The sequence below is a fragment of the Anarrhichthys ocellatus genome, unplaced genomic scaffold (genome assembly GCF_004355925.1).
Source record: "Anarrhichthys ocellatus isolate YVR2014 unplaced genomic scaffold, GSC_Weel_1.0 scaffold21, whole genome shotgun sequence".
NCBI lineage: Eukaryota > Metazoa > Chordata > Actinopteri > Perciformes > Anarhichadidae > Anarrhichthys > Anarrhichthys ocellatus.
In genome coordinates, this window is record NW_022280051.1 from 1121310 (window position 1) to 1135945 (window position 14636).

Sequence of the window (14636 nt, forward strand, 5' to 3'; positions counted from 1 at the left end):
AGTGCAGGTGCACCTCTGGATAGAGGGAGACGCTGGTATCCTCAATGTCCTCTATAATAAACCCACAAGTGCTACAAGTGCTACGCTATCCACTTTACATCCTGTCGTAATGAAACATGTTGCCTCTGAGTATGGGTAAGAAATCATTTGACTTGTAAAATGATCAATGGTCAGCTGTGTGTGTGTGTGTGTCCGTGTGTGTTACAAATAACAATTCAATTTCGATCATGATGTTCAGTCAAAGTGCTGAGCCGACACAAGCCAAGAAACACCCTTTAGTATTTATGAACCTGCCACTTAAACACAATGAGCTCACCGCATTGATAAGATATTACCCATCGTCCCCTCGGGCTGGCCAAACACACACACACACACACACACACACACACTAACACACCTCCAGGGTTAAACTCCTCCAAACGCTGATAAGCCAATGTCATCCACACAAAGCATCAACACAGCACCATGTCTGCTCCATCAAAATCGATAACGGCCCCGGGGCGAGCGTCGCCGCCATGCTTAAGAGCAACGGCACAACGCCAGCAGCAATAATAACCATGTTAATGAGCTGCAGAGAAAGGTCAAGGCTAAACAAAAGAATTCCTCCTTATAAATATTTAAGTATGATTAACATTAGCAGTCCTAATTAAGCCGTCAGTCTTTGCCCTGCGAAAAGGCCTTTGATTAGTCAACACACAGGATGCCTCACTCCACCGAAGAGCAACTCAGCAGAGCCTGATGGGGAAGCTGTTGAGGAGGGAGGGCTTCGGGGAAGAGAGGGTGGTGGTCTTGCTTTTTTTTTTTTCAAACTAATAGCGGACTTAATGTGGATCGTGCAGAAAACACAAATTATGAACTAGATCCCAATGGTCTGCTTGACAACAGCCTTATCTTTGTTCAACACATTTTCTGGCAGAATATACGCACATCCCCACCCAAAGATCATCAGGAAACGGTAGTTGCTGTTTCATTACGGGCGATATTGTTTTAATCATTGACTTGGTTCGACTGCACGGCCACTGGCACACATTAGGATGCACTGGCCTGAAATCTAAATCAAAGCATATCAATCATTATGATGGAAATGACTATGTAGCCTTGAGGTTTAAACAAACAGCTGTACAATTAAGATCATTTTTTTTACATCTTAAATAAAAAAAGTATAGTTTTTTTTTTTAAACGTACCACATTGCTTCAGTATCCAGGTGAAGCCATTGAAAAACGCTTATTTACTGTTCCCATCAAAAGTATTGATGTGGAAGTTACATTTCTAACTCCACACAGCTACACACTATGTCGATTGCCCGGTGAGCTCAGACCCTATTTGCCGTCATATTAACAGATGTTAGTCTGTGGACAGCGCAGGGCTCAGTGGTTGGCCCTGTCATCTCACAGCATGAAGGTTCACAGATCAGATCTTGGCCCCCCTCACTCCTCTGTGTGGAGCGTCTTTATATAGAGCCTTTGATTTCCTCTTACAGTTCAAAGTCATGCAGGCTCCGGCCCAATGTGTCGTCTGGATGTAGAGAAGACTTACATGGGAGCTGAACAAAGCATTTTTGAAAATGTATGCCATCGCTGCTAATGGACACACATCCATGTACACACACACAAGCACACACAACAATCAATACAGCACCAAAGCTCAATGCCAAATTACAATACTGTGTGTGTGTGTGTGTGTGTGTGTGTGTGCTTGAACTGCTCATGATGACCCCATGATGTCATCCGTCCCGATATGACCCAATCACAGACATCAAGTGGAGATAATCATGTTTGAGTGTGTGTCTGTGTTGTGATCGCCCCGAGGCACCTTACACAACCGTCAAGGGACAATGAAGCCTCAAACACAAAGCATGTGTTCGGGTGTGCGCCTGTATGTGTGTGTGTATGTGTGTGTGTATGTGTGTGTGTGTGTGTGTGTGTGTGTGTGCGTGCGCGCGCTTGTGTTCAAATGTGCAATATCTTCTGTTTGCCCTCCAGCGCTTTGCTTACAATGTGAGAGTGTGCATGTGCATGAGCTATTCACTCCTAGAAATAAAGGTGCTAACTAGAACCAAATAGGGTTCTTTGGCTTGTCCTCATATGACAACCCTTTTTTGTTCATGGTAGAAGCTTTCATAAAGAACCCAACATAAAGGGTTATACCTAGAACCCCCTATAAGAGTCAATCCAGAACCCCCACTAGAGGTATCATCCAGAACCTTTCCAACTTCTAAAATGGATTCAGATTATACCGTGAACTCGTTTGTATTCCAAGGGTTTCATCTAGAACCCAATCAAGAGATTCTACCGAGAACACTTTTAGAACCCCAAAGGGCCGGGGCTGATGTGGGCCAGCTCAACCCATAACAATCATGGTTGACAATCACAGTTTTTGGGGGCTGCAGACCGGATTGGATTACGGGCGTTCCCTTTTAACACCCATGCTTTCAACAATCTTTGAAGAACCCTTTCTTTCAAAAAGGGTTCTTTGGATGATAAGGGTTCTTAATGGAGAACCCTTGAAAACCCTGTGTTGAATAAAGGGACCTTTAGAAGCTTATGGTTCTGGGTAGAACCTCAGCCCTTCAGGAAGAACCTGCTTAGAACCCTTCTTTGCAAGTCATATTATGAATAATAAATATTGATGCGTGTCTCAGTATTCACCTTCTGTCTGTATTTGTGTGAACAGATGCAGAGGTGTGTGTATGTTGTTGTGTTTGGCCTGAACTGTATGTGTTTATGTGCTAAAGCGCATGACAATAAAAAGGCTTCTACAAAAGTACATTTCATTGTGTGTGTGTGTGTGTGTGTGTGTGTGTGTGTGTTGGTCTCAGAAGGATACAACTGTGAACACACGTATGTATTTAAATGGGCCCACGGTCACTCAAGTGTATTGGGCTTGTGGACAGAATTAACAACAGAAATGCTCCAGGCACCAGCCGCACATCACATCGCAGGCGAGCCACAGCACAAGTTGTAAGTGTAAAGTAATTTAAATCCTCTTCTGAAGGATGAGAAAACACTTTTTACAGCTGTGGGGATTAGTCTAAACTGGATTCTCGCAGGTCACAGATGGATAGGCTTATGCAGAGCCATGTAACAGGTTTAGAAGCCACTGGCTTGTGGCATAGTCGTGCGCCTCTCTACATCTAACCTTCTGACTTATAGCCTCTGGACAACTCGGCTGGGTTAGTCAGTGGATATCAGCAGAGAAAGAATACATAGAGACCTATTGTCCAGTTCATGGTGGTGTACTACCATTGTACTGTAGTGACCACATGCTTCAGTACAGTAATTTTAAATAAGGTATTATGACTTTATAGCATCATGGAAACACTAGCAATATACTGTAATGCAATAGAATGAAATATTATGCATCTGCACAATTTCCATGGGGAAATAAGGCAACATTTAAACATGATTTATTAACTGTGCGGCTCCAACAGGAGAATCTAAACGACTGGCTCCAGCTACGTCTTTGTCATTTAAAAGGCATCACAACATAAAACAAACTTGAAAATGTACCAGAGAAATAAAAGGAGCGGGAACTTCCTCTGCGCAATAAAAGTATGAAATGTCAAAAAGAGACAACACAGTTTTTCTTGTCAGCGGTGGAGTTTTCTTTTTACTCATTTCCCAACTTCTATTGAGGGTTTCTGTCAGACTTCAGCCTTCCAGCAAGTCATTCATTTTTCTTTTTTTTTTTTTTTTTTTAAAGTTGTGCAGCTTCAAAAACAGCACAAGAAAAAAAAAAAGAACACAGACACCCTTCAAACCTACAATCTGTAACTTTCCTCACATTAAAACCACAGAAAAGTCTGCAGAGCTATCGTTGTGCCTTTAGGAAGCTACGTCGCCTTGCAGCGAAGATATCGACTGACCAGGTCACGTGACCACGAGTTACGGCAAATGGTCTGTATGCACGGGCGCAAAACCATCTCAATTGAGAATCAACTCCATTATCATCACAGCACAATTTCTCCATTTAGCCTCATGAATGGTAATAAAAAAGGAATGAAACTGGCAGCTTCCAGTGAACTTTTACAGTAAAAGATAGTTAGCTTTTTGTGTGTGTGGGTATGTGTGTGTGTGTGTGTGTGTGTTCATGGTCTACAAGGTCATCCTCCTGTCCCGGCGGTCCTACTGTCTCCTCAGCGCAGCAGCTCCGGGCCTCATTACTGCTCACTTTATCTCTGGAGGGAAACACCAGCTCTCACTCACTGCCTCTGTCTGCCTTCATATACACAGCCACACACATGGCCATACACACATTGCACCACTACCACCACCAGCATAGCTGATGTTGAATCTATCAAGCAGATTTAATGATTTAATGACTCCTTTCCTCTAACTGCTGTTCTATCACTAACTATATTCAACAGATAGCTCTGCATCTCTGTAGTTTTTTCCATGTCAAGACAACGAGCTTGTGATTTATACATAGTTGACATTGTGTACTTGTCCCGATAACGGAACTGTTACCAATTAAAAAGAAGCTGTTGCAGGGTCAAACTAACCTCTGGCAAGAGAAGAGAAGCACTTAAAGTAGTAGTATAGTAGTAAATAGAGTTTTAATTGTCGATACATGTTCGTATTTAGTTGCCGATTACAACACACATCGTGTATAACAGAGGGACAGATAACTTATTGTTTCCCGCCTTTTCAAATCTGTCATCCAAAAACTATATCCAAAATCTACTGAAGCTCCTTTATTCTGCTGACTTGCCATCAAATGGCCACCACACATCATTAATAAACAGGAGCAGTGATCATTTATGTTGTTTAGCTAGTTTTTAAATGTATGGAAACATGCTTATTTGCCTTCTTCCGGAGAGTCAGATGAGAAGATTGACATCAATCTGAAATCTCTCCGGTAAATATACCATAGCTTAGCATAAAGACTGGAAACAGGTGGAAACAGCTAGCCTGGATCAGTCTTAAGGTAACAAAAATTGCCCACAAGCCCTTCTGCAGCGCCCCAATTTCACATGTTATATGTTGTCCGTTTGATTGTTACTACAGGTTTTACAGTGGGTTATGTGCCGGACTATTTCTTGGCTCAGAGCAGTAACTACCTGAAGTCTTGTCGTCACTCTGAGGTTACGAGTGACGACGGTCGTTACAGAGAAATACTGCACCTTTAGATGTGCTGCAAGGTGCATTTTATTGCCTGTAGCTTTATGTACAGAGATATAAAAGTGGTATTCATGTAATATCATATCTTATACAACTCTTGGTAAGAAAGCAAATAAACACACTTCCCAAAATAGCAAACTTTATTTGATATTTATTGAACTGGAAGTCGTTTTATTGCAAGGTAGATATAGCTTTCACTGCAGTAAACTGCCGTTTTGGCTCAGTCACCACTTTAGTTCGACTCAGTCCAGTGAGACTTCCTCTGCCACCAAGCAACTCTGCCTCCAAATAGTGTTTGCATGACCAAAACTTCAGTCTGCCCAAAAAAAAAAAAAAAAAAAAAAAAAGACAGGAAGGTAGCAGCACAGCCAATAACTCGCTCCCCCAGCAGCAGAAACTCTGGCTGGAACCAAAAGGTGTTTTAAGGCGCCAAGCAGACAGACAACAGCGCGGACTCAGAGAGAGGGAGTGTGAGGGAGAGAGACCTCCGTAAATTGTAGCCTGGTGCAGAGCTGCAGGGAGGGCGAGCAGCCTGATGAATAGAGCCATCAGCCTAAGCAGAGGCTACAGAGCAGGCTGCCATCTGCCTGCCCATTACTAGAATGGAGTGTGTGATGGCCGACTCTCATCTGCAGGCCCCACTGGCAACCAGGAACATTTCTTTACGTGTGTGTGCATGTGTGTCTCGCTGAAGTCCAAACGAGACGAGGTGTCCTTGCCTAGACGACCATCCGTGAGCACATTCCCGAAGTGTCTTCTGTTGTGTTTTTAATTTTTGTTGGGTGAATGCATTTGTCAAGATCTTATATCTATTCGGAGCATATTGTGTGTGTGTGTGTGTGGCCCTCAGAGAAGAGTTACAGCAGCGTGGCAGACGCTTCACACCTCATTGGCAAGCAAGGAGAGCCAATCACCGCCAACAGATCCGCCCCTCAGGCTGCCGGTCTCAGTATCCTTGATGAGTTACAGAGTGAGAGAAAGAAGTGGGGAAAAAAACAAAAAGTGAAAAACAAAAAGAAAACAAAGCAGGAGGAGAGTGAGACAGAACAAAAGAACAAAAAAAAGGAGAGTAAATGCAAACACAAGAATGGGGATTGACTATGTGGAGAGACACTAAAAGGCACAAAGAGAGAGACACACACACACACACACACACACACACACACGGATAAGAGCCAGAGAGGGAGTGTGGGGAAAACTTTCAAGGAAAAAGCAATTTTTTTTCTTTTCAGAGCAGGTCATTAAATCAAATGTGATTAGTCATCATGGTGGAGGAGGCTGTCTTTTGTATTTCAGAGTTGAGTGCATCTGGTATTTTTTTTTCTACAGAGGCAATATAGGATTGAAATATCCTAAAAGCAGTGAAACTAAACTGTAGCTTTATCTTAATCGCTTCATACGGCCCAATGCAGGAACTGGTGTTGCTGGGAGTGACACAGTTTCTCTGCTCATACAGGGACAGATGGTGTGCGGAGCACTTAAAGAAACACCGACAGATACCGATACATCACTTCTCCTGGGACAGGGTGCAACACTCTGAATGTACTTTACTTTTTCCTTCCTACACCGGGTGCGTGACTTCTCGTATTTTGTCATATACTGTGAGAAGACTCCTCTCCTGGCGTTTCCCCAAAGTGTGTCAAATCTAGGCTGCTAACGAGACAGACATTGTGTGACAACAGTGCTGACCATCCAATGTCTTGGTCCTCATGCCCGTAGCTACCAAACTAAAGGAATGATCACAACGATTTGCACCGTCTTCAGCACAGACGGTCATGAAGAGGAGGAGATATTGCAGCGTTTGCAGTGGGTAAATGTATGAGTCTCGATCGTGCTGTGTGAACATGGACTGACAAAGTTTAAAGTAACATTTTGGCACAAAAATTTAGAACAGAAAAACAGATTGTCCTGAGGTAGCAGCCTCAAAGAGACATAACAATGACAATCGAGATTGAATTAGAAAAGTACCAAAGGCCTTGGAGGCACATCTTTAGCATTCAGTTACTGGCAAACATATTTTGGCAAAGATATTTTGGATTCACTCTTGTGCTGCAGCAGCAAGTTTGTAATGTGTTACGTTAAAGGTGCTGAATTCGAAAAATTCACAGCATATCTACTGCCTCCACGCGGCTCTCAACATGGCGATGGCTGAGGCAGCGGCTGGAAGCTAACGGCGCTAACGGTGCACGTGCATTAAAAGGGACGCCTTTAAGCAAAAGATGCATGGAAACCATTTCCTCATTCAAAATAAAAACACAAGTTATAATTAGTTTCTGATTTTTATCTTTAATACTGAACATTTGAATGAGGTCACAGCTTTTGATGAATAGATTACCTGAAATGGGGATTAGCGTTTTGCACCATTTTATGTTATTACTGGCTGTACGAAAAACACGAAGCGAAAGCCAGACTTGTTTGACCTTCACATACCTGTTTATTTCATATGTTGTTCTCCTCACAGCGTCCCCCGTCGGCCCGACCCCGAGAACTCCCGACACGATTTGAACACCGCCTGTTGCCACTGTGCAGCTCCACTTCAGTATTGAGGAGCAGCTCGGTGCTCAAGGACACCTCAGCAACACTTGGGGAAGTTGCACCGCGATGAAAAAAAAAAAGATTTCATCCGTTCAGCCCACTCTGTTATTAGGAACACTTATTGCTGTATTTACACCAGAAAAAAAGCCTTATATCAAAATCTCATTACTTCTACCACCTGAAAATTGGAATATTTTAACAGTGGCTGCAGGAGGCGGGAATATAAATTCCAGCACTACATAAATTTTGAATGTTATTACGCCCTTCCCTTATACGGTTTCTCAGGAAATGCATCAAACTCAAGAAACATAGTGCTCCCTTTTCTGCATCTCATAAGGGTCAAGAGAACTCTCCACATAAAAGCTATCGTTGACAAAGGTTGTTGAGGTCGTGGTGGAGGCCTTTAAAAGGAAAAGGTGAGCTCCACGTTCATGATTCTCTAATCATCCTTTAATCATATTAGAGGGGATATAATCTCATTACAGACAGAATACACCGTTAAATCACTTATCTTGGCTCGGAGGTACGGGGTCGGATAGAGGAGTCGTGCAGCTTCCGTCCGAGTCACGGGGGAGGGGGGGGGGACAAGTGGGGTAAAAAGAAATAAGACGGGCTTGTGGAGAAACACCTGCCATGAACTCCAATAGCCATTATCCCCAACCTTTAGAAAACCCCTCCAACGCCTGCGCGTGCGCGTGCACACACACACACACACACACACACACACACACACACACACACACACAGTATAATGGAAGTCAACCCCTCACCCCCTTCGAGACTCCAAAAGTCAAAAGGCAAGAGGACAGCTGACTGACAGACAACAGGGGGATTAGTCAGAACGAATCACATGCTTGCACGCGCACACACACAGCCTGCCTCTCACTCTCTCCCGGTCGCTCTGTCCATCACACACTCGCACTCTCTCTCTCTCTCTCTCTCTCTCACACTCTCACACACACACTTTCTTCTTCCGATGCAGTATTAAGATAACGTTTCCTATATGATCACCTGCCTCCACATCAAACCCAGACGGCGTCCCCTCACACACACACACACACACACACACACTATTACTGCATACAAAACATGTGTGGCTGGCTGCATTATAACCCCACCCATCCGCGTGCACTGTCAATCCAAACACACAGATACATACAGTGTCTGTCTATCCATTTAAACCCAACCCAGAGAGTCTGGCAGAGTGCAGACACCGTAGAGAAGCCGTCTCCTCCAAGGCAACGTTAGCCTGGGAGACTGAGCAGAGAAAGAAACACTCTAGTCAGGAAGAAGACAGAAAGAAGTACATAAGTAAAAAGGAAAGTGGGACAATGAGGGGATAAGGAAGAGGAGATCCCTGCTCGTTCACTGAATAGCTAGAGCGCACCGAGGATTCACACAACAGAGGTTCATAAAGAAAGACAGACAGCTAGAGGAACAGAGAGAAAGCTAGATTATGAAGCAGAACATCTGGGACGGATGTTACCCCAGCGCTCCAGTCCCCCCCCTCTCTTGGGCTCATTCACTCCGTTTGGCAAAATGTCGTTGCGACAACACGAGGGCCGCGCATCCATCAAAGATGTACAATGCTTGCTGTAATTACCATAAAATACACACAGACACACACGAGAGAGATGGAGCCCGCTGAATATTCACGGAGAAAAGTTCAACAACAGTTGCTGCATTGTTTCGTCTTTTATTTCCTCTGATCACACATTGTCACAAGCGTTGGTCTGTATGAATACTCAACACGCAGATAGTTACATTATTAACAACTCAATCTCGCACGAACAGATGCAAAGACGAAACAGATGGGTACATGTGTATTTGTTTACTGGGATAGTGCATTAGGAGCAGGACAACAATCAAGTATGGACAACAAAATAAGACTGACTTTTACTCGTAAAAATAGACTTTTATTTTCCTAACAGTGTCGAGGTGAGAGGGGATGGGTCCAAGTGGCGGCTTGCTTTCTTTGTGGTTTTTGTCCGGTTCATATTTACTGTCCTTCTAGTGGGCCAAACTCAGGCCTGCAGGGTCCTGTCAGTCCCTGCTCTGTCTCCAAAATGGCAGACTGTGTCCCTGCCTCGCTACACACTCACAGGAGAGATAGACAAAAGGTAAGAGAGGTGGGGAAGTGGGGGAAGAATGGAGGGGAAAACATGTCTATTTCTCTATCAGGGTGCTGTGCTCGGTGCCTGTCGTCTGATCCGGGTTTGGTTCTCCACGCGGGTTCTGAGGGTGTGTGTCTTGGTGCTGACTCACTCCTTCCTCCACTCCGGTTTGGTCTGTTAGTCAGTCGGTCGATAATCAGTAATCCCACACGATAAACTCTTCATTGCTCTCTCTTTCTTCCACTCGCTACCTTAACCCCCGGTCCTCAACTTGTTCTGCAGACAAAAAAAAGCAGAGAGAGAAGTGCATTAGAGAGACGGAGATAAAATGAAAATAGACAAACAAACAAAGGAGAAAGATATTACGTCCCTCACAGGAGACAAGTCGGTCAGAGGAAGGCCTGGGAGTACAATAAAACGGTGGAGGATGGAGTGAGTTGTAGGAGAGGAGAAAAGACCCGAGGGCAGTGGATTCCATGTAAGCGATAAGTGCAACCACAAATCCCCAGCACTCCCCGTCTGCCTGTCAATAACCATTTGAACCGTGCTATTGCAGCGGATGCCGCCGAACGAAAACCGCCTCAGAGAAGAAGAGCGAAAGAGAGAAAAGGGGGAGATGAAACTGGGGACATGACGAAGAGGATTACGTAGACAGAAAGTAAGAAAAAGATCTTCTTCCTCACTCACCAACTTAATAATTGGGGCTTTGGACGAGATAGAGTAAGTTCATTGGGTAATAACTTGATGTTCACGTTTGCTTTCCCTTCCAGGTACGTGTGGCTAGCCTGGGGGGGTCTTTAGAACCTCTATGGGTGTCTTGACTACTTGTGTTTCTTAATGCAATATCGATACGCGTTCTCAGAGATCGGTCACCAACTTTCATGTAATCACTGATTAGAGAAACGGCCAAAACGCATCTATGGAATCAAAAATAAAATATATTCTGAGACGAGATTTACTGACGTCTAAAAATATAGACAGGACGAATTAAATCGTCAGCAATTTGGATTGAAATGTCAATACTTAAGATGCTGTTGGAACAGTTATACGAGCCACCTCCCTTTTCACTTTGAACCGAGCAAACACAACACCCTCAGAAACCACAAACGGGGATCTCTCTTGGCCCTTTGAGAGCAAAAAGGAGACGGAAGGGTCAGTGTTAAAAAACTAAAATGAAGTGGGGAAGGAAAAGATAGGGAGAAAGACGCGGCCATGCGGTGAGAATATGGAATGAGGAGGCAAGCAGCGGATGGAAAGATGGGCTTCCATGATAAACTCTTACTCATAGAGGGAGAAAGAAAGGGAGACTTTATCTGTCCTTCGACTGCCTCTTCCTCACTGTTTACTATCGGGACCTGTTAAGTGCTCAATGCATTAGGAATGTGACCAGGGATGGAGGGATAGCAGAAGGAGGGAGCGAAGGAGGGATAGCAGAAGGAAGGAGGGAAGGAGGGATGGTGGCAGAGCAAAAAAAGGGCACAAAAGAGAGCGAAAGTGGGTTTAAATGTTATCACTGACTGTGGCGATAAGAACGCTAATTATCAGTGACAAAGGCCGGCTGGGCTGACTCCAGTCGAGGGGTCAATATTGTAAAACTGAGATTTGGGGGATTTTCTTTTTTTTTTATCCCCAGCGAGACAGAATCTTGGACATCTTCCCCATCTACACCCATGGTGCCGCATTATTAAGTGGAATTGAAGATTTGAAGGGGAAGGACGAAGAAGGGGAAAGAGATTTGAAAACGGCCCGACCTCTGCTATCGAGTGGCTTTGACAGAAAGAGGAGAGGAGATGAGAGGCGGCTGTTAGCGCAGTTTTGATCTTCTGACCTCCAGGAGGTCAAAGCCACGTCCTTTGACATTTGTTCTCAGTGCAGCTCCCTGCTTGGCTCTGATAAAGCTGTGTAAACATCCTAATCAGGAAGCTGCATCAGCTCATATCAATCCGACTTCTTCCCTTCCCCCTATTTTGTCGGCTGTGTAATTCTGCATATTATTCCTTTAAAGCCTTATCACAGAACTGGTTCTTTTTTTTTTGCACCAAATGGGTAAAAGCAAGTCTGATACAGATAAGCGCAGATGAACAGGAGTGTGCTGTGATTGCCGCAGGGCGATAAACACAAGCGGATTAACATATCGTCTCAGGCTTGCTTCCAAACAATTTACAAGATCATAACAGCATCCCGCCTGTGAACGTACCCTTGCTTGCATCTCGACGAGTCTACAGGTAGCCGTCTTAAATGCACGCGCGGGCGCCCACACGATGAATAAAACATCGTGCGATTTACATGATCTATAGCTTAAAAAAAAAATCTGCAGCCTGCATCTGACTTTTATATCCAATACCAATACTCACGAGTGAGCGAGAGACACAAAACTCAGTTTCCTTCATTTCCGGCAAAACAATGCAATTGCATAAAAAGAAAAAAAAAAAAATCTAATAGAAAAGCTCTATGAATGTAAATTGAGCTTTTTTTGAAGCCAAGCGATGTTACATATTGCAAAGTGAGAGAGGTGGAATCAAGTTAATATGAACCTGAGTGACATTACTATTACCATACAGTGTGCGACCGGGGGAGACAGATGGCGGGAAAACATTTGCACTTGGCAATGAAAGTAGAGAGCACGGAGAGGACAACGGTACCCAACTAGCAGCAGCACTACTCCCTTGGTCTTATTACATTAAAACACACACAGAGACAGTCAGGGGAACGCCTGTGTCAGCAGGTATTATGGAAATAGGCCGTAAGGTTTAAACTGGCTATTTAGAGCGAGCTGTATTCAGGCGCCAGTAGCCCGGTGGAAATCCTATTCTCCTGTCTAAAAGCCAGGAGCCAGCACATGTAAATGGATGCTGGTGCGTACGTGTATATTACATTAATTCATTTAGACGTTTAAAAAAGGGGAATGGCTCCTAAAGTGTAGCTACCATACACACACACGTCTATAAGCCCAATGACGTATTGTGTAGCTAACACACACATGGGGCTACTTTGTAATGCACACATCGATTCAAATGAAAGCTACACCGCAGGATTAGGAGGCGCTACAACTTACATATCGTCCGTCCACGAGGGTGCATGCACACACTTGTGATTCTTTTCAGAGGGGGAAAACAACGTTATTCATGAGGGGGTTTCATACGAATTAAGTTTTACGTATTTTTCGAAAAGGGTACAAGTTGCACGCAATGAAATGCTCATTCATTTCACTCAACAAGAATGCAAAAAACACAAACATAACTTAGCATATGCAAAAGATGCTAGCGTAGCGTGTCAAATGACGTTTGCACGAGATACGACAAGCGATAACAGATTAGTTGGGTAAATGCGCACCTGTTTGGTGTTGTTGACACACTGTAGGTAGAGTGCCGCTATGTTGGAGCAGTTCAGGGTTTTTCCGACGTTGTCCTTGTAGCATGCGAGGATCTGGCCCTGCAGGTCTGCACACACAGGATATGCCTCATACCGCCTGCAGGGGGGGTGAGAAGGGGAGAGGCATGGTGTGAAAATTGAGGCACGGGTGGAACCTGAGAAAAAGTGTGATGGGATGAGAGTTGAGTGGAAGGATTTAAAGCGTGGACAGAAAATGAAGGCAACATGGAAAATGTGTAAGGATGTGCAAAGCAGAGGGATTGACCGAATGAGTATGAGCTATACAGACTTAATTGGTTTGCAAGAAGAGCATATCAACGGTGATGTATCTCACTGCATTGTTAGATCCCACTGAGCTATACAGCGGTCTATAGTGTGTACACCCCTCTGTCTCTTCTCTTGCTACTGCCATTCCAGTCCCGAATACCTGCCGATTAACATCACTGTATCTGCTGTAAAGAAGGTTAAAAAGGCCAATCCAGCCAAACCATGCAGACATGATTAGTACATCGACGGAGAGGTCAGAGCGTTTTCTAAAAACAGACAATAGCAGGTGTCAAATAGGGCTTCCCACAATGGCTTCATCCCCTGGAGAAGGAAAAGATTCATCAGTGCTATGGGACTGCATGGAAGAGAAGCCAACTCGGCAAATCAATGCGTAATGCAGAGTAAACAAGAAAACAGCACTAGTTTAATCTAGACAAGCAATAAGGCCTAGTTGTTACAGCGTGGTGATTATGATGATGATGGTGATGATAATGATGATGAGGTTGAAATTACCGGCGAGCTAAGTATACTTTCTTTGAAATTAGTCCCTATTCTTATGTCTTACCACTAGAACACGATTGCAAAAGACCTCACGGAGAAGAGTATTGATCACTCTACTGGATGGTAGTGAATCCATCCATTGATTCACCCTGAAAGAGTCAACCGTAAACAACCTGCGTAGCTGTCACCTTGGAGTGGCCTAGATGGCAAATCCAATCTTTTCGCATCCACCAGGAGGTTGCTGTTGTTGTTGTAGTAGACTGTGAATGCAAATATGTCTGGTTACGGGCTACACACCACTAGCTTAGCATGCCCATGTCTTTCCTTGAAGTCTGCTACGGCTTTAGTGCTGCCGTCTTAGCTGGTATGATCCAGATGCTAGCACTTCTAATAGTAGCTGCTACGCTAACTTTAAGTGCATTTAAATGGGACTTTTAATGCGAGATGTATGCAAGTGTTGGATCCTCTTGGCCAATCCGAGGGGTGGGATGTACCGCCAGCGCTGGGGCCTTGCCCAATGTTAACTGCTTTTGTCTGTCTCCTCACACCCCCCATAAAAATCCATAACGACGACGCATGTGCATGCTAGGGCTATTATGCTAATAGCGGTGTCATCGTTTTGCTCACACCAGTGCTCAGGACACCCCATCTGCCTCGCTAAACAGCTCGCATGGGCGTGAAAGAGATTCTGCCCGTCAGCAACTCTGGAGACCTCAAAGGAATACT

At 44.3% G+C, this 14636-nt stretch overlaps 1 protein-coding gene across 2 annotated transcripts in view; it reads right to left on the reverse strand.

The window, feature by feature from the left end:
* Positions 1 to 9336: 9336 nt before the first annotated feature.
* chchd3a (coiled-coil-helix-coiled-coil-helix domain containing 3a) overlaps positions 9337 to 14636 on the reverse strand; it is a 56238-nt gene continuing 50938 nt past the window's right edge. For both annotated transcript variants that reach the window (XM_031858870.1, XM_031858869.1), the window contains 2 exons: positions 13104 to 13239; positions 9337 to 10046 (listed from right to left, as the gene is read on the reverse strand). In XM_031858870.1, the coding sequence (XP_031714730.1) occupies positions 10023 to 10046; positions 13104 to 13239 (160 nt within the window). In that variant the 3' untranslated portion in view covers positions 9337 to 10022. The remainder of the gene's footprint in view (positions 10047 to 13103; positions 13240 to 14636) is intronic.